At 39.1% G+C, this 15,438-nt stretch overlaps 1 protein-coding gene across 1 annotated transcript in view; it reads right to left on the reverse strand.

Annotated features, from left to right (window-relative positions):
• Positions 1-15,438, reverse strand: part of VPS13A (vacuolar protein sorting 13 homolog A) — a 269,928-nt gene that overhangs the window by 187,582 nt on the left and 66,908 nt on the right. Inside the window, 3 exon segments of the mRNA XM_040417055.1 lie at positions 411-538; positions 13,268-13,325; positions 14,118-14,198. Coding sequence (XP_040272989.1) covers positions 411-538; positions 13,268-13,325; positions 14,118-14,198 — 267 coding nt within the window.

Raw genomic sequence — 15,438 nt, forward strand, 5'->3', positions numbered from 1 at the left:
CGTTGCGTGAAAATCGCAGCATGCTCTATATTCTGCGTTTTTCACGCAACTCAGGCCCCATAGAAGTGAATGGGGTTGCGTGAAAATCGCAAGCATCCGCACGATTTTTCTCACGCGAGTGCAAAACGCATTACAATGTTTTGCACTCACGCGGAAAAATCACGGGTGTTCCCGTAACGCACCCACACATTTTCCCGCAACGCCCGTGTGAACCCAGCCTTATTAGGTTTTCTGCCATACAGAAGAACCACCTGTATATATCATTGCAGCAAACATTTTAAAAGAAACTGATTTCCAGAGTCATTCATGCAAGGCAACAGCAATAACAATACAGCCGCCCACTGTGTGTGTGTGTATGTGAAATACGAAACCCTTCAAACATATACAAAAACTATCTCATTTATTATCACCTGTGGTTTTTTAAATTCAATGGCTATGTCCTGAAGGTTAACATCCAGATCTATTTTTGGTGAAGAAAAGTCGAAATCGGAACGTGGATTCATACGGAGCTTTGCTCTTCCTGAGATCGGACGGAACACTGAAAGAAAAGGAAACAGAAAACCAAGATGTAGCATATTGTAGTCTTCTGTCCAAGAAAACAGACATTTCACTAAATCTTGCACTTGAAAAATCGATGAAAAATAAAATGTTAGACTTTATCTTTCAGCGATTTAGCAAAAAATATGTAAAGTGCAGGGTTGGACTAGCCACCAGAGTATGCTCCAGGGGGCCCAGGCTCTGATACCATAATGGGCCCCCAGGAGAAAAAAAAAAATATTGTCTGCCTTTGGGGCCAGTCACTTGCAACTAGTGCCTATTTCAAAACCTATTATACTTTATTGATGAAATAGGCTTTGAGCCTCGATAATAATTTACTCTTATTTATTTCCAGCTTGCGTTTCTATATATGTAATAAAATACTCATGAGTGAATACACTTTGATGGTTTAATGTGTAACTAGACCTCTTGCAGGTCAATGGCAAATAAATGAGAAAACGAGAGTAGGGGACGGCTCACCTCTGATTTTAGGATGGCACGGTGCTCCAAACAGATGTTGTACCCAATCACCAGAAAACAATAGTAATAAAAATAGAATGGGCACTCATATACCTGGTACACTAGGTAGTAGAGTTGTTGCGATACCAAATTTTTGATTCGGTTTCGATACCATGAAAAAGTATTGCGATATTCGATACCACGCGAAAAAAATAAACAAAAAAAGCCACGTGCATTCCTCATTTTTAAAAATGGCGAATCGCGCAGTTTTTATTTTATTTTTTCTGTTCCGGCATTCACCACCTAGATTTTTTTTTTATATTTTAATAGTTTGGACTTTTCTGACGTGGCGATGTAATATGTTTATTTATATATTTTATATGTGAAATTGGGAAAAGGGGGGTGATTTATACTTCATATTTTAGTGTTTTTTTTTTTTTTCACTTTTTATTTAATAACTATTTCCCCCCTTAGGGGCTAGAACCTGGGATCTTTCATCCCTTTTCCTATTCACCCTGATAGATCTCTATCAGGGTGAATAGGACTCCACACTGTCCCTGCTGCTCTGTGCTTTGTGCACACAGCATCAGGGATGTTACCATGGCAACCAGGGCTTCTGTAGCGTCTTGGCTGCCATGGTAACCGATCGGAGCCCCAGGCTTACACAGCTGGGGCTCCGATCAGAAGCTGCCACTGCACCACCAATGAGGGGGAGTGGAGAGGTCCCTGTGGCCACTGCCACCAATGATTTTAATACTGGAGGGTTGAGAGGGGCCGGCGCACTGTGCCACCAATGATTTTAATGGGATGGGGGGATTGAGGGGGGGGGGGGCACACTGCACCACCAATGATTTTACCCCTTTATACAGGAGGCGGGTACTAGCAGATCAGCGGCAGTTAACTGCCGCTGATCGCAGCTCCCTGTCAGGGGCAGGGTGCCGGCAATGCGATTCTGCTGCCGGCACCCGCCTCCTGTATGTGTTAAAGACTGACTACTGTATATGAGTCCAGACTTTCACTATTAGGCCACACAGAGCGGCGCCCAGCGATGTCTCAGCACTCACCATTTAGTCCTGGGCGCCGCTCCGTTCGCCCGCAGTGCCCCATTACTGTCTCCTCTCCTGCTCCACATGCTGCTGATTACTATCGGAGCGATGGGAGGAGACATCAGCTTCACTAGTGGGCGTTCCTTCTCCCTGGCTGTAGCGCTGTCCAATCGCAGCGCAGGGAAAAGGAACGCCCACTAGTGAAGCTGATGTCTCCTCCCATCGCTCCGATAGTAATCCTATCATTGGTGGCGCAGTGCGCCCGCCCCTCTCTTCTCATTGCCGCCCCCTCCTCCACCCCCTCTCTTCTCATTGCCGCCCCTCCTCCGCCCCTCTCTTCTCATTGCCGCCCCTCCTCCGCCCCTCTCTTCTCATTGGTGGCAGCGGCAGCAGCACAGGGGGAGGGAGGACAGCTTCCTTCTCCCCGTGCTGCTGAGAGAGAACATGAGCGCGCCGATAGCAGCGCGCTCATGTTCAGAGATACTAGACTGCGCAGAAGCGCAGCCCAGTATCGAAAAAACGGAAATCCCGGTATCGTATCGATACCGGGACAAAAGTATCGATTGGGTATCGAAATTTCGATACCCGCAACAACCCTACTAGGTAGGCAATGCGACTCAAACAATGTAATAATAATATATTAATTTATTGATAGTGATTGTGTATATCAATATATAATTAATACCCTAATAGTTATACCCTCTAAATAAACCTAAATGGTTAAAATACACATAAAACTAATTGATAAAATGAGCATAAATCTATCCACTGTTATAGCTAATGGAAAGTCGGTCCAGCGTTAATAGAAGGCCCACACTAGTAGATCTTCCGTTATCTACAACAGTGGCTGACAGCAAATGGGACTTCAGTGAAAATATAAAATGTGGATTATATAAATAAATAAATAAAAATTCAAGAGTGAAATTACGTGATATAGCACAGTGACTTGAAATGTCCAATAGATAAAATGTGACAATCTACTGGATCAGCATAATATAGTGCAAATGGTTAATAAAATAGTGAATATATAAATATATAAGTGTATAAATAACTCTAAGAAATCAATACAATCGCTGTCTCCCACTGGTAGTTCTATTCCTAAAATAGTCCTTCTTAATATTAGAACGTGTGACCTGAATTACGGCTTCATCCACATATTTGTCCGCAGGTAAGCTCAGTTTGAGCTGATAGGTTGTATAATTGAACAGCCGCAACAAATACGGCAAAATGCTTGCACAGTAGTATTGAAGTGTCCAATAATGTTGCAATGCAATCAAACAATAGTGCCAATGTAGCAAACAGAGTAGTTAGGCAGCAATGAACATATGTCCAGCAATATTAGGCCGATTCACATATATCGGAGCTGATAGCTCTTACTTACATATACTCCCACCGTGGCGTCCCACGTGGTGTAAGTTTCAAGCAAACTTGCCTTTCTGTAGCGCAGCTGAGCTGTCTGTTACGATGCTGTATCCTCCTGACTGTGAACTGGAATACTGGCTGTGTCACGCTGCAGGTGCACGTCCGGTTTCTTTTGGATATTTCACCTGTTTGGGTCAGTACTAATGCTGAAATCTTTAACCCATCAGTCTCTGTATTGTATCCGAGGAGACCTGCAGTTCAATAGTCCTTAGAACCGCAATTTTTGGGCTCCTTTAGAAAACCTTTAGAAAGCGCTTTCTCAATCCAGTATAGTATAAAGTTGTTGCCGGTATATTGTCAGATCCAATTATTCCTCACCAGACGCGTTTCAAAGGCTACCTGCCTTCTTCCTCAGTGGCTAATTTGGAACTGACTATGCCGGCTTTTTATCCTCCATAAGGCTCTTGATTAAACCTGAAATGGACCTGAAGGATCTGGGTTTCACAAGTACAATTGTTTTATATTGCGGTAATGTTGCGGTATGTTTGCGGTTTTTCTATATACCCATGCGTTTTTCTATATTATATATATTCCTAGGTCCACCAGAATCCTTATGCATATAAGATTTTTGTTATACCTGGTAAAAATTCAAACTTATATCGATAATATCATCCTATCTCATGGATTGTTAAAAACACATTATTCTTACTAAACTGCTATATATAGAGAAAAGCTTATAAACCTTTATTATATTAAAAAAACATATTAAATAGTAGAGAGCTTCTATATTAGGACTAAAAAATATATATATTTTATATAAAAAAATCTAAAAATATAAATATAAAAATAAAATTAAAAATATTATTTTGGTATTATATGCATATATAAATATTCATAAATACACAGCAGACTGTATCTAATGGGGCTCATCCCCTCAATAGTTCGGGCAGAGTGTATATTCATATTCATTAATACACAGCAGACTGTATCTAATGGGGCTCATCCCCTCAATGGTTCGGGCAGAGTGTATAGGGTATAGATGGACTGGGGTCGGAGATGACACCCGACCCATCATAAAAACCCAAATATTTCCAACTCGGCGTTTAGTCCAGCTGGAGCCAAACTGCTGAATTCGAAGATCTTCCTAGACTCCGCCCTAGACATACGGGCAATATGATTGCCCCCCCTCCAATGGCGTTCTATTTGTTCAAATGCTGCAAAAGTTAAAGCTTTGGGATCTTGATTATGTATCAATTTAAAATGTTTTGATAGTACATGTTTGTCGTACCCTTTCTTGATATTATTTATATGTTCCGCTATCCTCACTTTTAGGGGTCTCTTAGTCCTGCCAATATATTGTTTAGCACATGGGCATTCAATAATGTAGATTACGTTTGAACTATTGCAAGTGAGAAGATCTTTTATCTCAACTGAAAAATTATTTTGTGTTGAGGTCACTCGCATAGTCTTTTTTGCAAACGACGTATTCCTACAATTTATACAGCCTCCACATCTGTGGAACCCACTCCTTTTTAACCATTTGTTAACAGAACCGGTTTCTCTTATATGATTTTTAATAGATGGTGCTATTTTTAGGCCCAAATTGGGGGCCTTAGTATACACTATCTCCGGTAATGGCGGGATTAAAGGGCCTATAATTTTATCCTTCTGGATAAGGTGCCAATTATTTTTAATACTTTGTTCTATTTTTTTATGTTGTGCATTATAAGGCAGTATAATACGGAATTTGTTATCATCACTGGGTTTCTCATCCTTCTTTTGTTTACTTTCGAAAAACATCTTTCTATCCATTTTTCTAACCTTGCATAGTGCTTTTTCAACAACTGTCTCTGGATATTCTTTCTCCAAAAATTTTTTCTTCATAGAAACAGCTTCATCCTCAAATTCTGTCTGGTTAGTACAGTTCCTCTTTATTCTACGGAACTGTCCCGTAGGTATATTCAATAACCATGATGGCAGATGACAGCTAGAAAAGAGGATAAAGCTGTTCTTGGCTACCTCTTTCTGGAAGGTAGTGCAAACATAGTGATCCATCTGAGTAGTGACCCGAATATCCAGGAATTCTGTATATTCCTGATTGATGTTGGAGGAGAATTTAAGATTACATTCATTTCTATTAATATCTTCCAAGAAGGTATGGAGGCTAGATATATCTCCCTGCCAGACAAAAATGATATTTTATCAATTAGTTTTATGTGTATTTTAACCATTTAGGTTTATTTAGAGGGTATAACTATTAGGGTATTAATTATATATTGATATACACAATCACTATCAATAAATTAATATATTATTATTACATTGTTTGAGTCGCATTGCCTACCTAGTGTACCAGGTATATGAGTGCCCATTCTATTTTTATTACTATTGTTTTCTGGTGATCGGGTACAACATCTGTTTGGAGCACCGTGCCATCCTAAAATCAGAGGTGAGCCGTCCCCTACTCTCGTTTTCTCATTTATTCTATACGTACCCACTGAGGACAGAGCTCCCCCTGTTTTAGGGATGGATATCTGGAATCACATGGAAAGCAAGCGACTCAAAGTAGAAACATATAGGTTTGAAGATTTTTCTACTCATGATTTAAATGCCACTGGAGGTGAGAAATCTATAGAAGAGACATTCAGGGAACTGGAACCACTGTTGTTGAAACAATTAAGACAACAGTGGGAAATCAAGTCACTGAAATTATGTATTGAGGATAAGAAAATCCCTAAGGGGTTAATGATATCTAAGATCCCTGCACAAGACCTTTGTAATGATGAATTCAATAAGGAGTGGGAAGCATTGCTCTTCTCCCAGTCAATAATGTTAATACAACTTATTATAAAAAGGAGAAGTAAATTATTGAAAGAATTGACTGAGAGAATAAACAAAATAAAAATCTCTGTTGAAAAATTACCAGCCAATGAAGAATTAGCTATATGGCAGGCACGGATATGCAGGAGTTTAGATAAAATGGAATCAGAGATAATATATAAAAAAACAAAAAAATATAGATTTAATGCCAAACCAATGGAAGGATATCAATATAGAAATAATTCACAAGAAGGCGATTTAAATATTAGACCTTTGAGCTACCACAATGATGATATACATCCTCCCAGGTTTAATATACCGGTGAATAATAGATTTGAGGCATTGAACGATAACCATTTTTTAGACAGAACTCCACCCCACCACAAGACAAGAATCAGACAGAGATCACAGACACCAATCAATACACATGTCCAACACCAACAGTTAGGGACAGGCCACAATATGAGAATCAGACACAGATCGAGATCACCAATAAGAGATCAACCACATACGTACAATCTGAGGACCAGGCCCAATTATCAAATAGACGATTACGAGCCACAACAGAGGACGCGTCCCCCTCAGAATTACAGACAGCAATACACACCCAAACATCTGAGAGAGGGGACCCACAGACATCCACAGAATCTAGACCTAAAAGAAAGACACGAAGATCCCAAAGAAAAAAGAGGGACTTACAACAGACACAGATAAACAATTCAGACGCTGTAGTGAACCTCAGTTCGGCCGTCTTGACTGATTCTCAGAGAAGACTGCTAAACAGGGGTCTCAAGTTTGCACCTACAGCGAAACTGAATAAATTTGACACGTACGTAGGGATAGAGAAATTTGTGAGGAAACTGTGCTTGAAAAAATATTTTCTAAAAAATCCGATATTAGCAAGTATAGATGAACATGTGGATGGTGAAATCCAACACACAATCTTGAAACCAAAATCCAAAAAATTTCCTAGACAGGAAATTGGAGTAGAGATAGCGACTTTTAGAAAAAATATAGAGACAGACTTGAGGAAAGTATCTGATAAACAGTTGAGGAGAAATAATTTGACCTCACAGGAGATTAAAGCAATCAAAGAATTGCAAACAATTAATAACCTTACTATTCGTCCCGCTGATAAAGGTGGAGCCATTGTGCTTCTTGAAACTACAAAATATAATGCAGAGTGCCTAAGACAGCTTGCGGATATAACTACATATAAGAAACTGAGGAAGGATCCAATAGAGGAATTCTCGGAATTATTAAATCAATACTGTGATGGAGGTCTGGAGGACGGACTGCTTTCTAAACAGGAATTTGATTTTATCTTGGGGACACAGCAGAGACTACCCGTGTTTTACTGTCTTCCTAAGATACACAAAAGTATGTCGGATCCACCGGGTCGCCCTATAATTTCGGGTATAGAGTCTTTGTCATCCAATTTGTCCAAATATATAGACCAACTAATCCAGCCTACAGTGAAGAATACTCCATCGTATCTTAAAGACACCACACAGATTGTCCAGATATTAGAGAATCTGAAGGTGGAGTCTCACTGGCTTATAGGGACATTGGATGTTCAATCGCTCTATACCGTGATTGACCACGAACAGGGCATAAACAATATGAAATTACAGTTGCGGAATTATGGTAATCTTGGAGAGAGACAAATTGAATTTCTGGCAGAAGGTGTGAGATATATTTTAACACATAATTATTTCTTTTTTGAGGGGGCTTATTACCTCCAGACTCGTGGCACTGCCATGGGCACCAGGTTCGCCCCCAGCTATGCCAATCTATTTATGGCACAGTGGGAACAAGAGACCATCTTGCCCAGGCTGGGGTCGGACCTGGTGCTCTGGCAGCGCTACATTGACGATATCATTTTTGTCTGGCAGGGAGATATATCTAGCCTCCATACCTTCTTGGAAGATATTAATAGAAATGAATGTAATCTTAAATTCTCCTCCAACATCAATCAGGAATATACAGAATTCCTGGATATTCGGATCACTACTCAGATGGATCACTATGTTTGCACTACCTTCCAGAAAGAGGTAGCCAAGAACAGCTTTATCCTCTTTTCTAGCTGTCATCTGCCATCATGGTTATTGAATATACCTACGGGACAGTTCCGTAGAATAAAGAGGAACTGTACTAACCAGACAGAATTTGAGGATGAAGCTGTTTCTATGAAGAAAAAATTTTTGGAGAAAGAATATCCAGAGACAGTTGTTGAAAAAGCACTATGCAAGGTTAGAAAAATGGATAGAAAGATGTTTTTCGAAAGTAAACAAAAAAGGATGAGAAACCCAGTGATGATAACAAATTCCGTATTATACTGCCTTATAATGCACAACATAAAAAAATAGAACAAAGTATTAAAAATAATTGGCACCTTATCCAGAAGGATAAAATTATAGGCCCTTTAATCCCGCCATTACCGGAGATAGTGTATACTAAGGCCCCAAATTTGGGCCTAAAAATAGCACCATCTATTAAAAATCAGATAAGAGAAACCGGTTCTGTTAACAAATGGTTAAAAAGGAGTGGGTTCCACAGATGTGGAGGCTGTATAAATTGTAGGAATACGTCGTTTGCAAAAAAGACTATGCGAGTGACCTCAACACAAAATAATTTTTCAGTTGAGATAAAAGATCTTCTCACTTGCAATAGTTCAAACGTAATCTACATTATTGAATGCCCATGTGCTAAACAATATATTGGCAGGACTAAAAGACCCCTAAAAGTGAGGATAGCGGAACATATAAATAATATCAAGAAAGGGTACGACAAACATGTACTATCAAAACATTTTAAATTGATACATAATCAAGATCCCAAAGCTTTAACTTTTGCAGCATTTGAACAAATAGAACGCCATTGGAGGGGGGGCAATCATATTGCCCGTATGTCTAGGGCGGAGTCTAGGAAGATCTTCGAATTCAGCAGTTTGGCTCCAGCTGGACTAAACGCCGAGTTGGAAATATTTGGGTTTTTATGATGGGTCGGGTGTCATCTCCGACCCCAGTCCATCTATACCCTATACACTCTGCCCGAACCATTGAGGGGATGAGCCCCATTAGATACAGTCTGCTGTGTATTAATGAATATGAATATACACTCTGCCCGAACTATTGAGGGGATGAGCCCCATTAGATACAGTCTGCTGTGTATTTATGAATATTTATATATGCATATAATACCAAAATAATATTTTTAATTTTATTTTTATATTTATATTTTTAGATTTTTTTATATAAAATATATATATTTTTTAGTCCTAATATAGAAGCTCTCTACTATTTAATATGTTTTTTTTATATAATAAAGGTTTATAAGCTTTTCTCTATATATAGCAGTTTAGTAAGAATAATGTGTTTTTAACAATCCATGAGATAGGATGATATTATCGATATAAGTTTGAATTTTTACCAGGTATAACAAAAATCTTATATGCATAAGGATTCTGGTGGACCTAGGAATATATAATATAGAAAAACGCATGGGTATATAGAAAAACCGCAAACATACCGCAACATTACCGCAATATAAAACAATTGTACTTGTGAAACCCAGATCCTTCAGGTCCATTTCAGGTTTAATCAAGAGCCTTATGGAGGATAAAAAGCCGGCATAGTCAGTTCCAAATTAGCCACTGAGGAAGAAGGCAGGTAGCCTTTGAAACGCGTCTGGTGAGGAATAATTGGATCTGACAATATACCGGCAACAACTTTATACTATACTGGATTGAGAAAGCGCTTTCTAAAGGTTTTCTAAAGGAGCCCAAAAATTGCGGTTCTAAGGACTATTGAACTGCAGGTCTCCTCGGATACAATACAGAGACTGATGGGTTAAAGATTTCAGCATTAGTACTGACCCAAACAGGTGAAATATCCAAAAGAAACCGGACGTGCACCTGCAGCGTGACACAGCCAGTATTCCAGTTCACAGTCAGGAGGATACAGCATCGTAACAGACAGCTCAGCTGCGCTACAGAAAGGCAAGTTTGCTTGAAACTTACACCACGTGGGACGCCACGGTGGGAGTATATGTAAGTAAGAGCTATCAGCTCCGATATATGTGAATCGGCCTAATATTGCTGGACATATGTTCATTGCTGCCTAACTACTCTGTTTGCTACATTGGCACTATTGTTTGATTGCATTGCAACATTATTGGACACTTCAATACTACTGTGCAAGCATTTTGCCGTATTTGTTGCGGCTGTTCAATTATACAACCTATCAGCTCAAACTGAGCTTACCTGCGGACAAATATGTGGATGAAGCCGTAATTCAGGTCACACGTTCTAATATTAAGAAGGACTATTTTAGGAATAGAACTACCAGTGGGAGACAGCGATTGTATTGATTTCTTAGAGTTATTTATACACTTATATATTTATATATTCACTATTTTATTAACCATTTGCACTATATTATGCTGATCCAGTAGATTGTCACATTTTATCTATTGGACATTTCAAGTCACTGTGCTATATCACGTAATTTCACTCTTGAATTTTTATTTATTTATTTATTTATATAATCCACATTTTATATTTTCACTGAAGTCCCATTTGCTGTCAGCCACTGTTGTAGATAACGGAAGATCTACTAGTGTGGGCCTTCTATTAACGCTGGACCGACTTTCCATTAGCTATAACAGTGGATAGATTTATGCTCATTTTATCAATTAGTTTTATGTGTATTTTAACCATTTAGGTTTATTTAGAGGGTATAACTATTAGGGTATTAATTATATATTGATATACACAATCACTATCAATAAATTAATATATTATTATTACATTGTTTGAGTCGCATTGCCTACCTAGTGTACCAGGTATATGAGTGCCCATTCTATTTTTATTACAATGGCAAATAAAAACTGGTTTTACAACAGGATGATGAAACATATCTGAGATTTTAGGAAACACTGAAATGGATAGTAGGTGATGCAGCTCCATCCATTGGATAGCGTCTGTGCTCGGTATCGCAGCCCAGGCCCTTTCACTTGAATGGGACTGAGCTGCGCCTAGACCATGTGACCAATGAACATGGCGTCACATGGCCCAGGAAGTGGCATAAGCGCTCACAGCAGCCTCTTTATACAACTGATCGCCGGGGGTGCCAGGAGTTGGACACCCGCCGATCCTATACTGACGATCTATTCTGAGGTTAGGCCATCAATATGAAAATCTCTGAGAACCCCTTTAATGTTGTTAGCTGCACATTTAAAGGGCTTCTGTCACCCCACTAAAGTGTTTTTTTTTTTTTGGGCTAGTTAAATTAGTTATATAGCGATATATGAAAATATAATTGTGTTACTTACATTGATCCAGCAGTTTATTCAAAAAACGAAGTTTTATCATATGCAAATTCGGTCTCTACCAGCAAGTAGGGCGGCTACTTGCTGGTAGCTGCTGCAGAAATCCGCCCCCTCCTCTTGTTGATTGACAGGGCCAGCCGGGATCTCCTCCTCCGGCCAGCCCTGTCGGCATTTCAAAAATCGCGCGCCCGTGTTGATTCGGCGCAGGAGCTCTGAGATGAGGAGGCTCGTCTCCTCAGAACTCCCTCAGTGCGCCTGCGCCGATGACATCACCGAAATAGAAGACGTCATCGGCGCAGGCGCACTGAGGGAGTTCTGAGGAGACGAGCCTCCTCATCTCAGAGCGCCTGCGCCGAATCAACACGGGCGCGCGATTTTTGAAATGCCGACAGGGCTGGCCGGAGGAGGAGATCCCGGCTGGCCCTGTCAATCAACAAGAGGAGGGGGCGGATTTCTGCAGCAGCTACCAGCAAGTAGCCGCCCTACTTGCTGGTAGAGACCGAATTTGCATATGATAAAACTTCGTTTTTTGAATAAACTGCTGGATCAATGTAAGTAACACAATTATATTTTCATATATCGCTATATAACTAATTTAACTAGCCCCAAAAAAAAAAATCACTTTAGTGGGGTGACAGAAGCCCTTTAAAATGGTAACATAAAATGTAATATGTCTGTGAAGGTTCTCATTTATCCAGGTCATGGTATATCTGTAAAGAATAAATCAAGGCAACTGGACTTACTGTAGATTTCTTGAAAACGTTTCACGCGTTCTTCCAACTGAATCAACATCTGGTAATTATACCCAGCATGGGGTCAGAAGTCATTATACCCAGCATGGGGTCAAAAGGTGTTGATTCCATTATCCTAATTGGAGTCAGTAGGTGACAACGACCTCCCAGAAAAAGGTGTCAAGACAGCATTGTATGTGGCAGACAATAGATGTCTAACCCCCCATCTATGTAAAAATGGAGAAGCCAAGCTTGAATAGAGGTGGGGGGGGGGGAAGTTAGACATCTATTGTCTGCCACATACAATGCTGTCTCAACACCTTTGACCCCATGCTGGGTATAATGACCTCTGACCCCATGCTGGGTATAATTACCAGATGTTGATTCAGTTACATATTTATTCCCAGAGAATTCTTGTACAGTCATTCAGAAAGCTCGTTGGAAGAACGAGTGAAACGTTTTCAAGAAATCTACAGTAAGTCCAGTTGCCTTGATTTTTTCTTTACAGATATAAAATGGAATAATGAGTAACTTGATACAGGCACAGTTCTGCTTATTTTCTGAAGTTTTTCTTCAATGGGGAAGGATAAATGTGTTTTTTTTGTGAATGATGCACTGCCCCACACAGATATACTAAATAGTGGCCATACACCTTCACTAGATGTCAGACAAATGCTGGTTTGGTTGACCGCTATTGTTTCAGGCTCCTCAATTCACTTGCACATTCAGATTGGTTCATGTCCAACCCTTCTTTCACCAAACATCATCTGTGGCAGTAGAGCTGGGTTACCCACATACACATAACATAGTTGTTTTGTCCCATAAAAAAACTGCGGGTTCAGACAAGTATATACAAGTCTCATGCAAAAAACAGTGTCAGTAAAGACATAACAACCAATCAAAATCCAGCTTTCAGACAATTTAAGTTAGAAGAGTTTTTATACATAAATCACACAACATTTTAGTTTATGATACACATACCAAAATCATAACCTTCAGGCATGACATTCTGAGAAGCCACACCATACTTCAAAATACCCTGAAAAATAAAGATAGCACTTATAATTTGCAGCAATACTGTACACATGACTACAACGTGACTACAAAGTGCATTCATATTCCTCTTTTGTATCAATTCGGTGCAGAATCTCTATAATTATTTTGCAAACATACTTTTTTAAGGTAGTTTCTATGCAATGAAATTGTAATAACGGACATCAATAGAGAAATATCATCAATACATCACAAGCGTACTCCTCGACGTACGTTTCGCTAGTGCTTCTTCAGGAGGAAGAAGCACTAGCGAAACGTACGTCGAGGAGTACGCTTGTCAGAGAGAGCCCACACGTAGACCACTGGACATTGGGTAGGTGAGCAACTTCGATCGATTCGATGCATCCATTCTGAATGTATATTGAACATGTATTGAAAATTGTATCTACTCAGATAGGATGCAGCTTTGTATATGAATGCCATTTATGCTCGCCATAGACCCATGCTTGACTTGCTCCACATCAAAAGTTATCACTATATTATGGCTAGATACAGCTTTCAATAATATATGCTGATCGAGATTCCAGATATAGAGGGTCTTGAAAATGATTGCAGCGAGTCAAGCAATTTAATCCATCTACAGTGGATATATTGTGGACTGTCTCCTCTAAGCATGCTGTATGGTCTCTACATTTATGTTTGTATGTATTTTATGTCTTAATAAAATTTAACTTTATTAGGTAAATACGTGTACCGATCTCTTTGTTGATTTACATCCCATTTTGAGAAGTAAATATCCCCCCTCATTTTTTTTTTTTAAGGTAGATATAGTTCATACCAAAGCTTCATTGTACGATCGGTGGTAGTACATCTCAGATTTCACATTCCAGTAGGCAAACAGGTTGTCAAGACGTACAATCTATAATAAAACATAACGCACAGTAGTTAATATCTATTAATATTCTAAATAACATAATAATACAGAAAAGTAAAAGTTATAGTAACCATGATGTACAGCTAGAAGATCCTCCCCTGACTCTCCGAGTTGTAAAATGGAGACAGTAGTGTTTTCCAATACAACTAGTAGAAGGGTTGTCTCACTTCAACAAATGTCCCTTATCATGTAGAGGAAGTTAATACAAGGCACTTACTAATGTATTGTTATTATCCAAATGGCTTCCTTTGCTGGCTGGATTCATTTTTCCATCACATTATACACTTTTAGTTTCCAGGGGTTACGACCACCCTGCAATCTAGCAGAGGAGGCCGTTCTTGAACACTATAGGAAAAAGTTCCAGAGAGGCCGGTGACTTTTCCTATAGTGTGCAAGCTCAGACACCACTGCTGGATTGCAGGGTGGTCGTAACCATGGAAACAAGTCGTATATAGTGTGACGGAAAAAAAAAAAAAAATCAAGCCAGAAGGCAATATGGACAATTAAAATACATTAGTAAGTGCCTTGTATTTTCTGTTCTTATAGCCATATGAGGGCTTATTTTTTGCGGGATAAATTCTATTTTTCAATGGCGCCATTTAATTTGCCATGTCTTGTATTGGAAAACAGGAAACATTCTTTGTGGGGTTTTCCAACAAGGTTTTGGGGGTTTTGATATTACAGCGTTCACTGTGCTCTAAAAATGACATGACATCCTTATTCTATGGCTCAACATGATTATGGAGATACCAAATTTGCATAGTGTTTTTGTTTTACTACTTTATAAAAAATAAAAACCTTTGAAAAAATCCAAATTTTCTTTGCATTGCCATTTTCTGACAACCATAACTTCTTCATATTTCTGTCTACAGAGCTGTATGAGGGCCTGCTTTTTGCGGGACAAACTGTAGTTTTTATTGGTAACATTTGATCACTGGTATTTGATCATTGGTACATTTAATCACTGTTATTAAATTTTGAGGGGGGAATAAGGTGACCAAAAAATGTTGAAGCGTGTTCTTCTTTTGTTTTCCGTTACGGTGTACACAGTGCAGGAAAAATATTTTTATATTTTTATAGTTGAGACATTTTCCGGATGCAGCGATAACTGTTATGTTTATTTTTTTATTGTATATAGTGTATATTTTTTATATGTAAAATTGGGAAAGGTGGTGTGGTTTTTAACAATAACTTTTACGCCCCTGAGGGGGCTAGAACTTGGGAT

Source organism: Bufo bufo, chromosome 2 (genome assembly GCF_905171765.1).
Source record: "Bufo bufo chromosome 2, aBufBuf1.1, whole genome shotgun sequence".
In the NCBI taxonomy this organism is placed as follows: domain Eukaryota; kingdom Metazoa; phylum Chordata; class Amphibia; order Anura; family Bufonidae; genus Bufo; species Bufo bufo.